The 19,835-nt window shown below is 41.1% G+C and overlaps 3 protein-coding genes across 8 annotated transcripts in view; all 3 read left to right on the top strand.

Moving 5' to 3' along the window:
• Positions 1-9,082, top strand: part of LOC122407184 (uncharacterized) — a 297,472-nt gene extending 288,390 nt beyond the window's left edge. For 2 of the 3 annotated variants that reach the window (XM_043413215.1, XM_043413216.1), the window contains exons 12-17: positions 490-2,127; positions 2,348-2,596; positions 2,970-3,425; positions 3,779-4,054; positions 5,167-5,412; positions 5,725-9,082. In XM_043413215.1, coding sequence (XP_043269150.1) covers positions 490-2,127; positions 2,348-2,596; positions 2,970-3,425; positions 3,779-4,054; positions 5,167-5,412; positions 5,725-5,912 — 3,053 coding nt within the window. In that variant the 3' untranslated portion in view covers positions 5,913-9,082. Of the gene's footprint in view, positions 1-489; positions 2,128-2,347; positions 2,597-2,969; positions 3,426-3,778; positions 4,055-5,120; positions 5,413-5,724 lie in introns of all 3 variants that reach the window. The other variant, XR_006260168.1, reaches the window with a different exon arrangement.
• A 1,758-nt stretch (positions 9,083-10,840) lies between these two features.
• Ndg (Nidogen) overlaps positions 10,841-19,835 on the top strand; it is a 16,552-nt gene continuing 7,557 nt past the window's right edge. The window contains exons 1-5 of one of the 4 annotated variants that reach the window (XM_043411040.1): positions 10,841-11,395; positions 17,758-18,036; positions 18,277-18,482; positions 18,713-18,804; positions 18,995-19,138. In XM_043411040.1, coding sequence (XP_043266975.1) covers positions 11,180-11,395; positions 17,758-18,036; positions 18,277-18,482; positions 18,713-18,804; positions 18,995-19,138 — 937 coding nt within the window. In that variant the 5' untranslated portion in view covers positions 10,841-11,179. Of the gene's footprint in view, positions 11,396-17,757; positions 18,037-18,276; positions 18,483-18,712; positions 18,805-18,973; positions 19,139-19,835 lie in introns of all 4 variants that reach the window. The other 3 variants (XM_043411039.1, XM_043411041.1, XM_043411042.1) reach the window with 3 other exon arrangements.
• Positions 17,225-19,835, top strand: part of LOC122405953 (uncharacterized) — a 13,448-nt gene continuing 10,837 nt past the window's right edge. The window contains exon 1 of the mRNA XM_043411044.1: positions 17,225-17,230. The gene's annotated coding sequence lies outside the window, so the exon portion shown is untranslated. The remainder of the gene's footprint in view (positions 17,231-19,835) is intronic.

Here is a 19,835-nt window from a genome sequence, read left to right as displayed (position 1 = left end):
TGAGTCAGCACATGTTCTCGGATGCGATATGCGCGCATCGCTTAACACCGTAGCTGTATACGAAGGAGCGTTGTCAGACGTCCCTTCGCTGTGTATTTTCCTTGCAGCGGCCTCAACTTAATCTCGTAATTCGACAATTATTCCGTAATAACGCCATTGTTAAATGCACGCGCGTGTATGCATAGACGGTACAATTTCCAAATATGCTTATAGCATCAATACGCGAAGCTTGAATAGGAAAACTTGAGTGACGATAAAAATGTTTATCGCTCATGAGTCTTTTATTGGGGTATAAAAGTCACAACTTTTGCCTTCGACCGTCGGGAGAGAAGAGTGTGGAATTTAATAGCCTTTTCGTTCTGGTCACATTTTACGGTGTGCTCTTGCTTCTCGTATATATCCTCGATTATCTGATAGCGTAAATGTACGACGGTATTACTGGCGAAACAGAATGAATAAAAGACGTGGACGGACGTGGTGAATTTACAGTTGCTGGCGGAAGGAGCAGGCTTCATCTGATGGATCTTGGCAATTCGGATCGCGGTAAAGCCTCGGGTGGGATCCCCTTATCTGGCTTGGGCAATATTCTTCTTGCTATATTCAACGGCCAGAAACATTTGCCTTACAAAGAGCACAAGTTGACACAATTGCTGAAGGAATGCCTCGGCTCGCTGACCTGCCACGCGGCTATGATCGCCCATGTTTCGCCCAACACTCAACACTACACGGAGACTTTGACGACGGTGCAATTAGCCTCGAGGATACACAGGATGCGACGACGGAAAATAAAATTCGTCGGTGGGGGAACTCAGGGCACCGGGAGCGGCGGAAGTTCCGGTGAAGAAGCTGCGGCGAGACAAACGAGCGAGTGCGATCCAAGCTCGAGCGATCTGTCGGCTGACACTGTGATATACGTTGGCCCTGGCGCCGATGACGCCACCGACGGTGAGCATCCACCGGTTTACCTGCCAAGCTTGAATTCCGGTGATCAACGTTGCGCCATGGGACGGGTATTGCGCGGCTCGGCGGCCGAACGGCCTAGCAAAATACCCGAGGAACGAAGTCCAGCTCACAAAGCTGCGAAGGTCGTAAAAGCTCTGACGCAAACGGCATCGAAGCAGACATCACCGGCTCACAGTGCCACGCCGAAAGCAAGTCCAGCGAGGAAAGCTAGCGCCAGTGGGAAGACTTCGTCGAATGCCAAAATTTCGGACTCACCCACGAGCAAAATACCCGTTGTTGCAGCGGCTGGCGGATGCTCCGACGAGCAGTGGATAGACGGTCCAAGAATTTCGAAATCCAAAGTAGCCGAGGCCAGGCACATGCTCAAAGAGGCTCATCACAAGAGGGAAACTTGGATAGACGGTCCGATGCAAGTGACCGGCCCACCTTTGCTTCACACTCAGCAACACTCCTCCGGTTACGGGTTCATGGATAACCACAAGAAAATCATGATCAGAAAGTGGGTGGAGAATCAATCGTCGCAGATTCAACGTGCGAAACACGCTGCCTCGAGAACGGAATCGAAAACGAGCGGACAATCGTCTGGAATATTCAAAGAAATGACGAGCTTCAAAAGCTGCGACGATAACGACGACGACACCTCGCTCTCGACCGTTGACAGCGACAGCTTCAAGGCCACCGACATCGAGGATATCACTGAAAAATTAGGTGCTAAATTGAATCTGTTGAATGTCAAATCCAACACCGATTCTGGTCTCGATCTCACCGCCAGCCCAGTCATGGAAGACAGTTTAGACAAGAGCAGAATCGACACCCAATACGACGAGGACGACGACGAAGAAATAATCGTTCCGCCTCCACTGCCCCTCATCGAACCCCTCAGCAATGGCGTCAGTCGAGAAGTTTCCATGGAAAGCCTTAATCTATCGCACAAGGACATTATACTACCGTCCAGACATTCTGTCTCGTCCGAGGACGAAATACTCGAAATCGTCGAGGTCGAGGATCTCGAACCCGTACCAATGCAAGATTCCTGCCTTCAAGTTACCGAGGAAGATATTGCACTTTGTATGGGAGAGAATCCGTTGCCGGAAAGTGATCAAGAGGAGCATCCTCTGAGGATACTTAGCCAGGAAAATCTCACCGTTGTTTCGACCTTCACTGGTGAGTAACGTTCCATTTTCTGACGTTTTTTAATACATCTTGAAAACCTTTTCTAAAAAAGTCGTTTATTTACATTTTAAAAACAAATTTTTCAACTCTCGATTGATACCGACGAAGTGAAACTCGGTCGCGCAATCGTGCTCTTCTCAATCATTCGGATCGTTTGCCTTCGATCGAGTTTCGAACTAGCACGCGTCCATCTGAAAACTTGTATTTCCAGACTCCATGTCGGTGATGTCGGACACGGAAAGATACAGATCGCACTATCCGCCGTCCGTCGCTGCTGGTGTTCTGCCCCGGCCTTACTTCGACCACGAGGACTTCCTCGAGCAAGAGACCAGACACAAGTTCGACCAATTGGCACGTCTTCACGAACTTTATCAAAGCAAACTAGCCCTCGCAAACGTCTCTAATTCGGCAACTTACCAGAGAGAGAACTCGTCTTCCGTTAGCGTTCGGGACACACCATGTAAGATCAGAGAAATGAAACTTTAAACCTATTATAAGTTCACCTCAGCACGAGAACTTTGTGTAAAACTCAATAACAGACATTTGTGCGTGCGCGATCAAAGACTCTCGGTCCTTCAGCTTCGTATTCCGTTCGTCAAACGCGGCCTGACGAACTTTTCGAAATTAGTGAAAATACTTTTTCCATTACTGGCCTAACTTAGCGCGCTGATCGTCAGCAAAATTTTCCACATTCTATCCGTAGCTTGACGAATAATCAAAAAGTAATGAATCCTCCTTTGAATAATTATCGGACTTACTGAATAATTGCAGCCTACAAACTGCTTTAATCATTGATTTACGAATAAAAAATGAGAGAAATAAATAATTTACAGCTGCCACAGTCTTCCGTCCACCTTCTCGCTGTCAGTCGCTGTCGCTGTCAGATGTTCTCTTTAACGACGCAGCGAGTAATCACGGCAGTATATACAGCGAGCCAGCATACATAGCCGGCAAGAGCGACCAAGAGAAAATATGCGACAATTGTCGTCAGAGTATGTCACGTCCGGCAACAGCCTCGTACTGGTACCCAAGCAGCGTCGCTCATCTCGCGAGTCCGCGACGATATTGCGGCAAACTCGGTGAATGTAACATCTCGAGTCTGAGACATCCGGATGGTGCATCGAATCCGAATTTGAAGGAAGAAATCGAGAGGATACCTGGAAACGGTGCCTCGGGATCGGATCCTGAGGAGGAATATGTCGAAGCTAAAAAATTGTTCACCACCGCCGAAAGGTCGGAAAGAACTGTCACCGGGAAATCCGACATCGAAGAAGATGCGAAAATTCCAGGTAAATTTCTCGTATCGATTGATGAAAAATTCTTCTGAAATGAGCTCCAGTCACTCGGGTGTTTGAAAATTCAAAAAATACGCGTAAAAACGTGGTCAACATTTTTGAAGCATCAAAAGCGAAAGTAAAAAACATTAATTTCAGACAAGCAAAGTACATCTCAAGATGGATGAATCCCCGTTAAACTCGAGCTGCCGTTCGTATCCAAATTTGATAATTGCTTCTTGAAGCATTGAAAATTAAACTAATCTTTTCGATTGACGATTTGAAAGATTTTCCATGGCAAATTTCCCCTCCGTTCGAACGCTTTATCCATTAAACGATTGTTTATTTATTCACTACGTTCTTTTCAGCGACCGTTCCCCTACAGCTGTCAATTCCGTCCTCGGTCCCGTCCTCCGGACGTATGCAGCGTAAAATCCTTAGCCTCGGATCATCACTCGTTCTCAACAGGGAGGGATCCGATTCCGGGGCTGATTCAACCCCTCGAGCTGCCAAATTATCGCCCGCTACACTTTCCCGACATCGAGCCGAAAGCTCGGGCTACGATAGCATCCTCAGAGACAGTGAGACCAGCAGTATAGCCAGCGATTCGTCAAGACATACCGGGGCTCTTCAGGAACATCAAGGTAAGGAAAATATATTCTGATTGATATGTCAATCAGCGGAATTCGCCTCTTTTGCGTATGCAGAACAAAAAATCAAATTTGCTGTAATCATTCTTACGCTGGAATATGAAACTTTATTAAGGAAATTTCTCGCTTGCTGGTTGAAGGAATTTCGCTCAATTCCGTTGAATAGCAAAACAAAGGAAAATTTTAATTGAATCTCGGGGTTCTTGGTCACTGAATTCTGGTTCAGAAATTCAAAGTCACGAGTTCCAAGAGAATAACAAGCACAAATGAATTGTTTTTTTTTTTTTTTCTCGTGGCAACTGAAAAGTGAATCAATCAAGTGGCTAATTGAGGACATAATTTCACTTAAAATGTGAACCTTGATGTAACAAAAAGCAGCCACTTCGAGGGCCTTTGTTCGTTGCTTACACAGCCGATCCATTATAACTCAATCTTTGCTCAGAGTTTATTGACTTTCTTGTGAAGCTCGAGTTAAAACGAAAACAAAAAATGTGAGGGTATTTGAAAGTCTGCAGGGTCGGGAGTACGGAGTAGCTTGCATAATTTCTCACGATCTTTCACCTTTCAATAACGTCCCATTAATCACGACGTGAGACCGAAGGCTTACGGTGAATTCTGCAAGAGCAGGAGATCGCAGCTCAAATTTCCCTTGGTCCATCAATTTTTCAAGTCCCACTCGACGTGGATTGCGTCTGTACGACGGAACGGAAAGAATACTTGATTTCTTCGCGAATCGTTAGTTCAGAAGTTTCCTCGTTTGAACAGTCATCTCGACACTTTTATATTTCACGAATTATACTTTATCACGGATGAAAAAAAAAAAACGATTTGAAAAGTCTCGAGCGTTCGTTCGAGCGAAAGACACAAGCATCTCGCATTATCTCTCCTTCGTCTCTTATTAATTGATCTTTTTTTTTCCAAATGCATTTTCTTCATCGAACGGTTTATAAAAAATAGAAAAAATTAATTTGCCGAACGATTTTAACGTGAGAAGAAAAAAGCTCGAAGAGAGAGAAAAGGAAACGCTAAAAACGTCCCCCCCTTCGATGATTCTTCTCAGGTGGTGCTCTGGGCGTTCTAACATCGACGTTGTGCGGGTGTTTCAGCGGTGGTACGGCCGGTGGAAGGGTCAGGCCACCGGTTGCCACAGGCTCATCCAATTCCCGCGGGGATTCTCGAATACACAGACGAGGACGTGGAAATACTGGAACGACGCGCACAACTACGCTCGGATCCCCGTGGCACGATGTCCAGGATACACAACCTGCGGCTGCGCCAGCTCCTTCTTAGACTCGAACTCCGAGAAGCCAAGAAAAGACTCATGGTCCCCGACGACCGCTGGAGCTACGAACGTAAGTTCAATTTTCTGTCTCGTTTTCTCGAAGAACGCTAACGATGTAATTTGGAAAAAATAAACCTTCAAAATTAGCTGCAAAATTTTATTTCAATCCATCGAAATTCATTGATAAAGTCTCATGAATATTTTTGAGTGCACACGTGACGAGTTACGACATTTTTCCTGATCTATATTTGAAAAGATGTGAGTTTTTTTTTAATCTTATTTTTTTCTTATTTACGTAAAGGGAAAAAATTATTTCCATGGTGTTGAAATCAAATGAATTTTAAAATGTGTGATTGAAAAAATTTGATTTTCAATTCAACAGTGCACGTTGAGGACAGCATGGACTGGCGAGATCCTTCGTTTCTCGAGGCGCTGGAATCCGAAACGTTTATACTGCAAAAAAGAGTCGAAGCATGCAAAAGTCACGTACTATTAGTGACATGTTTCGATTCTTGTCCACTACAAAGAAAAAGACAGATCGAACCACCGCCTGGAATCAGAATAACATAACGCAGACTCGGATCAGTTCGCTGGACGGCGTGCTGATCAAAGCGGATCGTGATAAGCCATCTGAGATTCGTCCCAAAGTTCCAAATTGGCTCGAAAAAATTGATTTTTTTCAACGAACAACAAAGTGGGGTATGAAAAAAACCTTTGGGCTTGAAAACAAAGGGAGCCTCGAAGAGAGATTAGCCGCAAAAAGTGCGTGAAACGTGCTGAGCTTAGAAAATGCAAATTTTCACACTGCCACATCATTGTCATTCGTCGTTTATTCGATCAGTCCATTAATTACCAATAAATAATCGTTATCAACTCAACATCATTATGGAATCATCGCCATCATCGAATCATCGTGCATCTTGATACTTAAAAGTAATCATCGTCGTGCAATTAAGATTTAATTGAAAAAAAGTCCGATGAAGAGCTTGGAGACGTAAAATAAGTAAGAAAAAAAATAAAAACAAATAAATACACACACGACTTCCCACAAAGACTGTTGGCCATTTGCCAAATTTTATTATCTCGATGAACTCGTTGACTGATACGATAGGTCTGCACTGTTCGAGAGAAAATATAAGCCACAAAATATGGACTTAGTTAAGGGCTAGAATTTTCGTCCATTGTGTGGCAAATTGTCCATGAACATGCATTGGTAATATTGTAGAACGAAATAATGCTCTACGGGCAAATGAACACTGCCAGTACAGAAATATAGAAAATTTGTGAAGAAAAATGAAACATTGGGGAAGAGATGACAAAATCGAACGTGACTTCCGAAACCGTGACGGATTTTTTATCCGATGTATAATTTTGTGATTGGTCAATTGAGTATTTTTATGACGCTGATAGTATTAGAAAAATTCTTGAAATCGACGATTTTTTATCAGGATTTTAATGGATGAAGAGTCGTACCCGAAAATGAATGAATTTTTAAAAAAACCGTACTCTGTTATCGTTATTCACGTCAAAATAGCGTTGATTAGATCCGAAGAAAAATACGGTAAATCTGTTTGGTCAAATATTGAGAAAACAAATTTTTATTTTTTTCCATCACCCGTGCTTGAAGGAGCCTGTGCAACAGATTATGGAAAGAGAATGTTCGATGCGAATCTTCAATCCCAATCGAAAGCATCGGGTGCGTCCCCATTGATTTGCTGAATATAATGTTTATTCGATGATAGTATATTTTCATGGGAATGAAATAAATTACGTTTATCTATATTGATTATTTAAAAAAGGAAACTTTGTCGAAAATGTTTTTGAGCAATCGTTGCACCGTATTTCTCGTTATCTGAATAGCACAATTGCAAAGCCGCGTGAAGGAAAAGCTCTCGGCAACGGAATGTATCGTGACTAACGCTCAAATATAATCAAGGACAAGTTTTCGTCCTTGCGACGATTTGTACACGGAATGGAAATTGTTGATGTCTTTGACAAGTTGAAAGATCTCCATGGGATGGAAGTCGATCGAAATTGAGTTTACGAGAGACAAATAACGTTCACAGCTGTTTATTATTGATGTAAAAATATCTTTTTGTTCACAATCATGCGTTTGTTAATAAATTAATCTGTTTACGATAAACTCAAGAAAAAAAAAACATCTGCAATCACTACAATCTATTGCAGTATTGCAATAGCTGGGAATAAAAAGAAATTAAAATGATGGACGATCAGTGAGAACCTGTAATATTGGGTAACAGATTGACAAATTGCCAAAAATAATGAAAATCAGGAGTTAGAAAAAGGGGAAGTAATACAGAAGAAAGAGAAACTGTTATACGATTAACAATTAATCAAAGGAGAAATGCCGTTATTGATATATTATTAATGCACGCACGTTCATTCGAGTAATATTATCGTAGCTTTAATCGTTAATCAGCAGTTACCGCACGACGTAGCGCTCTGTAATTCACTTTAGGGAGAGAGAGATAACAAAAACACGAAGTCGTGAATGGAGCAATTCATTCGTAACTTTTGTAACCGCAATGGATAATCGAGACTCTTCGTGCGTCGGAGTCAAAGTGGAAAGCGAAATTCACGATAAATTCGACCAAGTTAGCAAAAGAAAAGAAAACATTTTTTACGTTATTTAGAGTTAGAAGGAAAAATCGTAAATCGCTTTCTAATTTCCCACCGGTCGTTACACGATCGATTCAAACTCCCGTCTTTCTTGTCCAAACTGAAATTTCGGGGTTTTCGTGCAAAGCTGAGAAGTGCGTTGAAACTAAAAGGATTAAGAGATTTACTAGCTGCAATGTCATTATTTCGTTATAAAATTTGCTCATAGAATTACGCGAACGTATGAGTACTGCGAATAGAAAAATTTCGTCACACAGGAAATAATTTTCTTAAGTGCATACATTATTTACATCATGCATCCGAGCAAAATCCAATCAAGCTGTCACGATATCGATTCTTTCGGCAATTTAAAATTGAAACAAATGCATTCGTATATTCTCAGTTTTCAATGAAATTCTTTGCTCAATGAGACAGGAGGGTTCGTTTTTCGATTGAAAGTCGATTTTCCAAGGCATGGGAAACTTTATTTTACTCCACAAATGTGCCTTTTGGACCCCAAGTAAGATCCTCCACTGAATTTTTGTCTTTTATGGAATTCAAATGGAAATTTAACTTTCGACCGAACGTGAATGATGCCACGACAGCTTGAGTTGATCGGCGAATTAGTTAAATCTTGCAGGAATTCTCACTCAACATTTTACAGTTATCAATGAAATATAAAATTAAAAAAAAAAAAGAGTAGAATGCAATGCGAAATCACCGCGCCCGAATCGTAGCACCAGAAATGGAATTTCGTTTGAAGCGACTTGCTCAGCAATGCATCGAGTCCCCGAAAAATTTCTTGACTTTTGTATTCCCATTGCCATAAACTTTGGAGGTGTGTTCGTTAACGAAAAACGAGGAGTGAAAGAAATAAAACTGTCCGAGTAAAATGATGTGAAAAAAATGATGATGGGTCGCAATCGCGATTGATACCGATCGATCGCGAATGGCAAATAATTCAAATCCGTCTGCCATTCGAAGAAGGAAAGAAAGAATGATAAATTGTTCTTCTACATCCCACTAAACATCTTTGTATCATAGTTCTTGTACCATATTTATATTTTATATGTACAAATTAGCTACGTAATTTCTTGTAATAAAGATCAATTTACAATGTGTCTATGGACTTTTCGTTATTATATTTTCAAGAACCTTCCACTTTCCACTGATGTTTCAATCATTTTATTTTCAACATATTCTCTTCGGATCTTCCGAACACGGTAAAAAATACCGTTGCAGCGTAAGAAGAGGGGTCAGAGGTTGAATATCTGAATTTTTAACGGTACAAGCTGCAAAAGTTTCCATGAAAAAGAAATGGATTTGCTCGTATAATACTCGAAATTTCATTTTTTCCTTGGGTATTCACTTTTAACGCTAAAAAATCCAAACGTCCACGGTAATTCCCTGCTTCTATTGCCGTAAGGGTAGCTTTTTCTTCTAAATTCTTTACATATGAGCCAAAAAGGAAATTGGAAAAAAATCGTTTAAAATATTGGACTGCTGAAAAATTTGGAAATGCAACGATGCTTGTTTCTACGATTATTTTTTTTCGTTTTTCACCGGATCACTTTTTACCTAGGATAAAAAATATGCAATTTACAATTGATCCCGAGGTCGCATCTTCTCGACGAACTTTGGCACCGGTTGGAAAAAAAATCTTTCTTTTCCTCCTCGATTCGAATTCCAGAGTCAATTGTTCGCGTACGATAAGGCAATGGTAATAGAGAGACGCGTACATGAGAAAAGAAGTTTGTCAGTGTAAGAATCCACCTCCGTGCGTCTGACGCGCTTCGTTTCACAATATTTCCGGACCCGTCGGGAATGATGACCAGCCCCCAAGTGCAAAAGAGCGAGAGACTCGCGGTGCAATTACCGAGTCGTAAACCCTACGCAGCTGGTTTGTCGCATCACAGCCAGCGCGGTGCCGCAATACGCGAGCGTGCTTCGCAGACGTATTATGAAAAGAAGAAAAAGAAATAAAATGTCCGGGGGAGTTCAAAAGATGCGATATTCTTATCAGACCGACCGGAGCTTTCTAAATTGCTCCGACGACGGATGAACGGACGAGCGAAAATGGCTGATCGGAATTCGTCGTTCAATGCTACAGAATATCCAAAGAAAACATTATTTTTATTGACGAAATTTAAATATTTAGCATCTTATTATCGATACCCTCCATTTTGCGAGCTCCATCAATTGCAACAATTTTCAATCAAACGAAACTAATAACTCGACTCGTCGCAGCAAAAGGGCTACTTTTTATCTGAACTTGTCAACTCTCACTCGATTGATCGCACAAACGCCCCGGACACTTCAAAACGTCACGAACAGTGCGCCAAGGTTTGTGCAAAGCCGCCACGAATCGAATGATAATCGTCAATTCCGAGTGTATTCGGCACATAAATTTCGTCGATGTTTCCCATTGGAATAAACGGTGCATAAATTTCGTGCCGAATCGACAAAACGTCAAAGCGAATAATCACCTTCCAGGTTAACGGAACGGCGGATCAAAAGTCATGATCACCGAACACACGGAATACCGAGTAAACAACCCCTCGAGGAAAAGGTGGCGGGATAAACGGGAAATGCGATTGTTGCTTGAGCTCGTGAGGAGTGAACAGAGTCGGTAATGGTCGAAAAACATATTGCAGCTCCTATATATGTGTGTGGAGAGAGATAATGAGGCGCTATTAGATAAAAAGCACGTCGGTCTTCGTTGAACGATACGGTTGGTAACGTTATACGTCATCTCTCCAATATTGGCTCGTGCATGTATGTATGCTGGAGTGGGGGAGCAGAGGGCCAAGTTAAAACAGTTTGAAAAGCGTGACGAGTATAAGTATAGTATTCTCGGTGAGGGAGAGAACCCGATTATAAGCGAGAAGTGGCCCGCGAGTCAAGTCAGAGAGCATCAAGGGTGGGGCAAATGCTTGTTCTCTTGAAAGCCGATACACATAACGATACCATACTGCCATAAGCCATCGTCGTGCCACTCGAATTTATCGCCACTCACGAGAAGTTTGTATTCCCCAAAGTCAAGCTCGAGAGTAAAAGAAAAGGGCGTTAGATAAATGTTTGTAACTGTTGAGAAAAACTGAAAAATCGTAAGAAAAGGAAGGAGCTGAAATACGATTAGGGATTTAGTGCGACCCCGAAGTGTGACTCGTCGTACGTGTCGACGGTTCAGTCGCCTTTAGGCATCCGACTCCGTCAGGATGGATCGTGGCGCGAGTTCAAAGTTTCTCGTTTCGTTACTAATATCCGCCTTATTGTCCACCGGTGCGCTCGCTCTTTCTCGTGAGCATTTGTATCCTTACGCTTTACCGGGCACCTCCTCATTGCAAGTCGAATCTAATGGCCAACTCGTATCAGCCGAAATCGCCCTCAAAACTCCCATCGTTTTCTACGACAGGACCTACCCGAGCATATACGTAAGTAGCGCATATTTTTTATTCCATTTTTTCGTCAAACGCCTGCTCAAGAACATCAGAAATTGAATCGCCGCACTGATCGCTCGAAATTCTCTGACTCCGGGATTCAGCCAGCTCGAAAATAATCTGGCTTGACCCGTTCACAGAGGCCGATTCGCTTTCTCTCACTTTCGATCACGTTTCTAAAGTTACATCGACCTTCGAAGAAATTCGCTAAATCCGAAAGTAAATGCGATACTCTGAATAGAAAATCCGATGGAATTTCCGAGGATTTGAAAAAATTGCCGCTGCATCGATCCGGTGTCGATGATAAATCCCAAAAACCTTTTCATTTATTTAACACTTTGAAAATCTTCCCGAAAAATAACGCGTAAGCATATATTGTGCAGGATTGTTTCTCGTGGAAAATTTTCATTAGCTCTCTTTTACACGAGATTGATGATATTTTAAGAAACGCTGACGCCGAGTATGAGTACTATAATGTGTTCTATACACCGAACGATAATTCTAGATAATTACGGGTCAGTTGTCGCGAGTGTATATGTGGAAACGAAGTGAGGGAATGTGAATAATGTCTCGTATAATTATGCAATTGTGTGAAGACATGCTTTTGTGTTATACAAAAAATCTTGTCTATCAAAAATGTAAATCCTTATTTTGAAAGGTTCACTCAACCTTCGTCCCGAGAATAAATATTTCATGCTTCTTCGTATCCTGCTTTTTTAGCGTCAAATAAAATACCGTCTCAGAGAAAGATTAATTCGTTTATTAGAGCTAATTCGCTCGTTCGTGTGCGCATGTGTATGGATATGATCTCACGAGAGGGTTTATGATGATAATGCGAAGCCGCGCGGACATATTTGGTCATCCTCTTAATTCACGACCGCGTGGTCTAATTTGTCGTCATCTCTGGTGTGGCATGACACGAATTCGTTTGTAGGGTTGGCCGAACTGCATCAGGATATAAGGAAACGCATACACTTGCGTTATACGTGCCAGTAAATTGCTTAAACTGCAGCTTCGCTGAGCCCACACACCCTCGGAATATCCCAAGAAGATTCGAACGGTTACCGCGCCAGAAATTCGATTCGTTTTGTCAGGCACGGCTGAACTTTTTCAGTGGAATATTGAGTTTTTATTTTTGAGCGTATCTGGAAAGAGTAGAACTCAAAAGATCCTCGTACAATGAAAACTCGAGCAGAACCAACATTTTTCCTCTTCAAAAATTCGCTCAAAATATTTTGCATGGAAAATTGACAATGCAAACGGAATGGACCCGATCCTGCAATACTTTTATCGCAAGCGTTACACTTTTTCTTTATTTCTGTTAAACTCGTGACATTTCCGAATATAAACGATGTTTACGGAACCAGCTGAAACTCTTGTAAATTATTAGACTTCGTGACTCCGGAAGATGCGCGCGATACCACGTGTGTGCGTGCGTGACTATGTGTAGCTGCTAACGCTCTTGTGGGTCCACCACGACACATCCCTCTTGATTTACAACTGCACCATGTGAACAGGGTGCCGTCTTTTCCACTTTACTTAACGACGAATAAAAGAGGAAAGCGATCACACGAAGCAAGTTATTGCACCAGGCTTTTTTCCGAGGCTACCAATAATTGCGTCTGAACTGTACATTCACGAACGGAAGCCCTGAACGATCACTTAAGTTAAATAACTTTATACGAAAAAAACACGATCGAAATTCGTCGAAGATCGTCGAGTGATTCGATTGTTTGATATTCCCAAACGCGGTCACAAATTGTTCAACTGGTAAACAGACAATTTTTTGACGACGGTGAAAAAACAATTTGTCAATCCCCGAAAATACTTTTGAGATTCCGTCAATGGTTTGCCAATTCCTAAGTCATGTTTTCAACGTTTTTGAAGTTTCGTCAAGTTCCTAATTAACTGAACAAACAATATGCTGGAAATTACTCGCCAAAAACAGCGCAATAAGCATTAGAATAAAACTTCAAACTACCCAAAAATATACAAAATCGGAAAATTTTCGTACTGCCAAGGTATTTACTTTTCGTTGAACAGATTTTTGTTTGCGTGATTCTTCAATAGCTTTTTCTCATCTTACAAAAGATCAATGTTTCGGAAACTTCAGGAATTATTGCTCTATTCAATTTTTCGCAATCAGTTAAGTGCGGAAATTCTGATCGCATAAAACGTGCGGCTAAGAAAGTGCCGCAACGCATCTTCGATCGACGTTCGACGTTCCGTCAACGCATAAATATTTTCGTCATGATAAACCGGAAGCACGTACACTAATACGGATAATTGTGAAGATTGATTACACCGAGAATAAGCGGGGATTAGACACAAAATCATTCGTAATTCAGCATCGTTTAATTCCTACGCGTTGATACACTATTTTTCTTTGTGGCACTGTGTAGCAGCAACAAACTCGTGCACACCTCCATCCACGAGAGATAAACGGCAATTAGACCTTGTTGCTTTCCCACGTTAATTATCACATAGCATCTCTGTAATTCTGTTCCAAGCTGCGAACAAGTTACGAAATTTGCCTCTACAGCATTGATGATCTAAAGCGAGTTGTGCGGGTGGCTAATTAGCGTTTGTGAATGATCCTCAGATAATTACTTCGTTGATGCAACTCGACTGAGCATAACACTCACGAGTATGAGCGTCGAATCAAAAGTTTAAGGAGTGATTCGTTTTTATTTACAAAACTCAATTCCGCACAGTTCCTCGGTTTTGATATCAGTTCGAATATCAATCAAATAAAAGTATCTTCTCGCACGTTCACATATAATTATGCGAATCGTAAACCGTGCAATTAGCCTCAAGACTTTTCAATGTCACAAAGAAGTCATGAATGCGTGAGTCTCGGAATTTCCGATCGTCAAACAAATTGTGGGAGTTGAATATGACGTTGAATTTCATGGCCACACCGGTGGATAAGAATATATTAGACTCGACAGGATTATGCAAGGGCATTTAACTTTGCATGTAATGTCGTGAGGCCCACCGCGATCCATCTGGCCTGTCTCAACAAAATTGATCGCCGCATCATCGTCGTATATAATACAGAGACGACCGAACGTACATTTTCATGTACATCTGTTCCTAAGTGTTCTATGGTAAGAAGAAAAACTGTCTAGTTTAGACGACGTTCAGCCTACACTACAATCATCTCCATTTTGAGCTATCGCGTTGACGATTCTCTTCATCAAAATGATTGCACCCGATTACACGATTGCGTTAACGCTTTCATCGTCATCTCACTGGCCCTCGAGTGGGTCTGCTCAACTGCAAATTCCAATGATGTGCAGAAAGAGGGATCATCGGGAAAAAGATCTCGAATTTTAGGTGGTTCCTCATTTGAACAGATGAGTCGTGTCACGTTTGATCGAGTGCTGCGATTTATCGTTGGATTTACCGATCGCTCACCATCACAAATGCAGTTGTACTTTTTTTTTAAGAATTCTCAATGCGAAAAACACTCGGCGTATTCATGGTCGACCAATTACGGTCAGGAGTGAATCTTTATTTTTGTTAGTACTAGCAAAGGCATAAACAATTTTGTAAATTCTTTGAGATACTTCAAAAATGTGTGGTAGCAATTCGGATAACAACTAAATTGCTTTCTGTAAAAATTTTACATAGTTTTTTATGAAAGTTTCATTTTCTCAATGAAAAATCGAGCTTAGGAAATATTTAAATGTGTATCCGAATGAAAAAATAATGGGTCACCTATTTCGTTACGTACGCATATTTTACGATCATACAATCTCTCTCCAAATCATGAAAACTCGTGCTCTCGAGGCTCATGATGATTATACTTGTATATTCGACGTGCCTGTGTCTCATCGAAAGTCGAGTTGTGACCCATGACCCCGAACGATAGCCCCCTCGGAGATATGGAAATATGGCACTCGACGTTCCACCAGTGTCAAAAGGAACGTCGAAGAAAGCCCAAGACTCATTCGCTATGCCCGCGATTCAATCTCCTATGATTATACGCTGTTATTTTTTTCTTTTTTATCAATTTTTCAATTTCACAGCGAATAAATTCTATTTTGGTGAGAAAACTTAGCTCGTGAGTAATAATAATGGATGCGAAAATAAACGTCAGCGATTTGACATTTCATTCAATCGCACATTTCATCATTGACACTTTCTTTGTCAACAAAATTTCATTGAACGAAACTATAAACAAATTTTTATAAATAACGAACAGTCTGTCGTTGAATCGAACTTTTTTCATCACAGCAATTTTATCTCATGCACATGATTTTGCTAACGATCTTCCTCAAATTTTTTTACTTTTTAAAAACAAATAAAAAATACGAAAAAATAAAATCGCGATGTGTAACACAAGCACTGTCGACGAGACTTTGTAAAAAGAGTTGATCAATTCGTGTCAATTCAAGGGGGCGTCTTAAGTGGGTCGACTGGTAATTATGCGAGGTACACACTATCTACGATTCCATCTATGTATATACATATTTAAGGACCGTGATAAAGCCACGAAACAGATTGGGAGTGAGAATTCTCTGAAACTCTAAAACCACAGCATCTAACATTAATCTTTGATGTTAACAACGCCGGTCAAAATTCCGAGTATCGTGAACATTACGTTTCGAAATAACGAAACTTAATTTTGATTGGACAGAATTGTTCGAGGTCCATTTTTGGATCTTGTGCATCGAGAAAAATAGTTTGGATAATAAGAAAAAAAATCGATTTAGAAAAAAATACTGAAGCGTGCCATGCGTTGCATTGCAGCAAGAACATTCTTCACCGAACCAAATCCTTGACATTTCCAAAATTTCTTTTTGCTGAATCTAAAAATATTTAATCTTGCATACTTTAATGGATATTTGTTCGAATCTCAAGTATCAAAACAATTTAATGGTTATTCTTTAAATGAATGTGGGAAAGGCTGGCAGTATAACTATAAAAATATTCCAATTTGCACAAATCATGTTATAGCAGCTAAAGCAATGGTATTAGAAATAATGATAATGCAATGGTATTAGAAATAATGCTTTGAAGGAGAGAATGCAAGAAAAATCTGTCCATCGATGACCCTGCGAATCAGCAGATTGCAGACAGATGAAATTCTGTCTGCGATCTTCGAATCACATGTCAACATCAAGAGACTCGAATATGCTCGAGGAGTTTACAGTATACCGCGTGACGGACGTAGGGCTAATTGAGCGTATACATCACGTGCCGAGAAGCCACAGAGATCGCTCCGAGGAGCGAGAATATGAATCATAAAAGAAGATTAATCAAAATGATTTTACGGCAAATTCATTACGAATAATCTGTCTGGCAATAGGAGGAATCAATTATTCTCTGGCGCTCCAAGCGTCTGGGAATGTTTCGAGTTTATTGACGTGAGAATACAATTATTCGATTCGGATAATCTTCAGGCCTCTCGGGCAATGTTAATACTCGCAACCGAAATTCGAAAAATATTGAAAGAAAATCTTCTTTCTCACGAACAAAGCTTGACATGAACTTCTCATTCAACACAAAACTTTTTTCTTAACGAACAATATTTTCCATCTTCATAGCATTTCTTCCGGGTTTATTAATATGCACAATTTTGCAAACCCATTTGTCTAATCGTTCGTGAGCAATACGAGGAGTATTCGGAGGAAACGCGTGTGCGCGATGGGTGAATGACTTCTCGACGTCAACATTAATTTACGCGTACTACTCAGTGCCCGCGGAATATGCCTAGTGTTTGTACTCGTAGCAACGACGACGACGACGACGACGACGACAAAATGATGTGATGATGGCCGCATCTCGTCACTTCGAGGATAATTGAAGCGTGTGCTCTTCGTCACGATGACAAAATGATTACGTCACTTTTATCTCCGACGATTGGTCGACAAACACGTGCCGCATTATACTTCATTCAATCTCTGTACCCCCATCCATCGTTACGTAAAACCACCAATCGAATGGATGCAGTTTTATAGAGAGCGAATTTTTGTTGGATGATACTACATGAATGCTGAAGATAATTGAAAATTTTTTAGGAAAGCCAAGAAGTGGAAAACTCGAGTTAAAAATGATCGTGCGTCATTTAATTGTTTGAAATATTTGAACGGAAAATTAAATTCGAATATTTTGAAAATACGCTGCTTCATTTTCTAAAGCTTGCGGGCACAAGCAGAGAATAACAATATTGCACGTATTGAATTATTTCGCCTAAACCTTCGGGAATAAGCTTCATGAAAATCAATGAAGCCTCGTGACTTGGCCCGAGGACAGAATACATTAGATTCGGAATTTAAGAAGACTCTGTTTAGCAATTTTAAATGGAACGTTTTTTGGAAATGTTTTTTTATCGTTTTACGATGTAGGTCAATGGAAATGGGATCCTGTCATTTATACGATCGATGCAAAGGTTTTTCAACATTGCTTTCCCATTGGACGATCCGGTGATAGCGCCGCTGTATACGCACGTGGATACACGTGGCTCCGGAGCCGTTTACTACGGGGAGACCGATGTGAAAGAAATCGTTTCACGAGCCAGTGGAATGGTGAGAAGTTCTTTTAAAGACGCGATGGATTTCGTGCCCAGCCACGTTTTCTTGGCTACCTGGGTCGACGTTGGCTACTACAACGAGAAAAGCGACAAGGTAAAATAAAAGACTGCGCGGAGTGTCGGTAAAATTCAAATGGTCGACATTTCATTTTATTTTTATTTCAGCCACTGGCGTTTGGCCAACTTTTTTTTTCGTGCTCCCTCTGAATCCCTCAATTCTTTCTTTTACCCCACATTCTTAGACTGTATTTTTCTCTCTCGTTTCTCTTGTGAACTCTTTTTTTTCTCTTCGGGGCTCGCTCGTTTATCACCCTGAGACCTTTGAACTCCGTAGGTCAACACGTACCAAGTGGCCATTTCTTCAAACGGCACAGCCTCGTACATCGAGCTACTTTATCCCGAGGGTGGTATACAATGGATACAGGGCGAATCACATCCAAGCGGACTTCCGGATGCCAGAGCTCAGGCTGGCTTCATGACCGAGGGCAGATTGTACACTCTCAAGGGCTCGGGCAACGATCACATTCGGAATATCGATAAGTAAGATCAAAACTGCAGCATCTTAATGATGCAAACGAAATATAAAAATATCATTTCTTTTTGGATGTAAATTCCATTTTCGATGATTCGATGAAGAACTTTTGCAACGATTTAACATAAATAAAAAATCCTTTGAAAAAGCTCATTTAACAGGAATTAGAAAATTTGACAAAAAACTGACTCACTCGCTGTTTGAATCTTGGAAGAATAATGAATTGTTGATTCTTCAGATGGTCAAACGTGAACAGACCAGGTCAATGGGTTTTCAAAATAGGGCCCATACCCGACGGTGAAAACATCAAGGTCCCCGACAACATTGAAGGTACAGCAAGTCAAGTTATAAGAAATGAACAATTCATTCGTTCGCGATAATTGGCTGTAGAAAAAAAATTCCCTGATCGATGAACCGACTCGAATGTTTATTAATAAACCTAATCAAAATTGAACCGTTCAGAGATTAATGACGACGTGTATAACGCGTGCGCGTCAAGTCGTTAACGAATTATTTACAGACTCGAGTATGCAAAACGGAGCTACTTGTTCCACCGGGGCAACGAGTTGTCACAGCAAGGCAAACTGCATCGATTACGAAGTCGGATATTGCTGCGAGTGCAAAACTGGATATTTTGGAAATGGAAAATCCTGCCAGCCCAACGGTAACTGAATAAAATTAGGCACTAAAACTTCATCCGAGTCATTTCGATCCAAAACTCAAATCGCAACCGAAAAAAAAATCAAAGAAATTGATTCATCTTTAAATTGTTAAAAAAGAATCTCACAACGCGAACGAACTTTGCAAGTTTTCGTGCATTCAATTTTCTGAATCTATCATTGGATCGGAAGATCTGAAAACTTAACGACTCCTCGATTTTAAGGCTGTAGGGAAAGGGAGAAGGGAAAAAAAGTTAAATGAAGGCACGTGGCAGACTGTCGGTGTGGTCCCAGACGGGTTGTTGAGCTGTATGAGCCATTAGAGTACAACAAGTAGTTTCAGTCGGTGTTAAAGCCAACATATACGAATTCTCTCTGATCTATTCATAGAGTGCCACCGGAGCATGCGAGAGAGGACGAAGCTCTCACGACTTTGTCGTGCTTCCACTACGCGAAGTTTCACTTTTCGTCGATTTCTCCTTTTTCCCTCTTTGCCTGCCTCCCCCCTCTGCCCCTTCCTTGTCTTTCTTCCTCTCTGCAAAAGAGATGAGAACAGAGCTGCGAAATGGTCCGTTGTAAAGCGCTTTCACAACGCAGGGTAGGCCCCCTTTGTACACACTTTTATCATCGACGAAATTTTCCCTCCTTTCAGTTTTCGTCTCTCTCCGCCTCTTTCCCATCTCTCTATATACATATCGCACG

The sequence above is a fragment of the Venturia canescens genome, chromosome 2 (genome assembly GCF_019457755.1).
Source record: "Venturia canescens isolate UGA chromosome 2, ASM1945775v1, whole genome shotgun sequence".
Taxonomy (NCBI): Eukaryota; Metazoa; Arthropoda; class Insecta; order Hymenoptera; family Ichneumonidae; genus Venturia; species Venturia canescens.
This window is presented reverse-complemented; position numbering and strand designations above follow the sequence as displayed.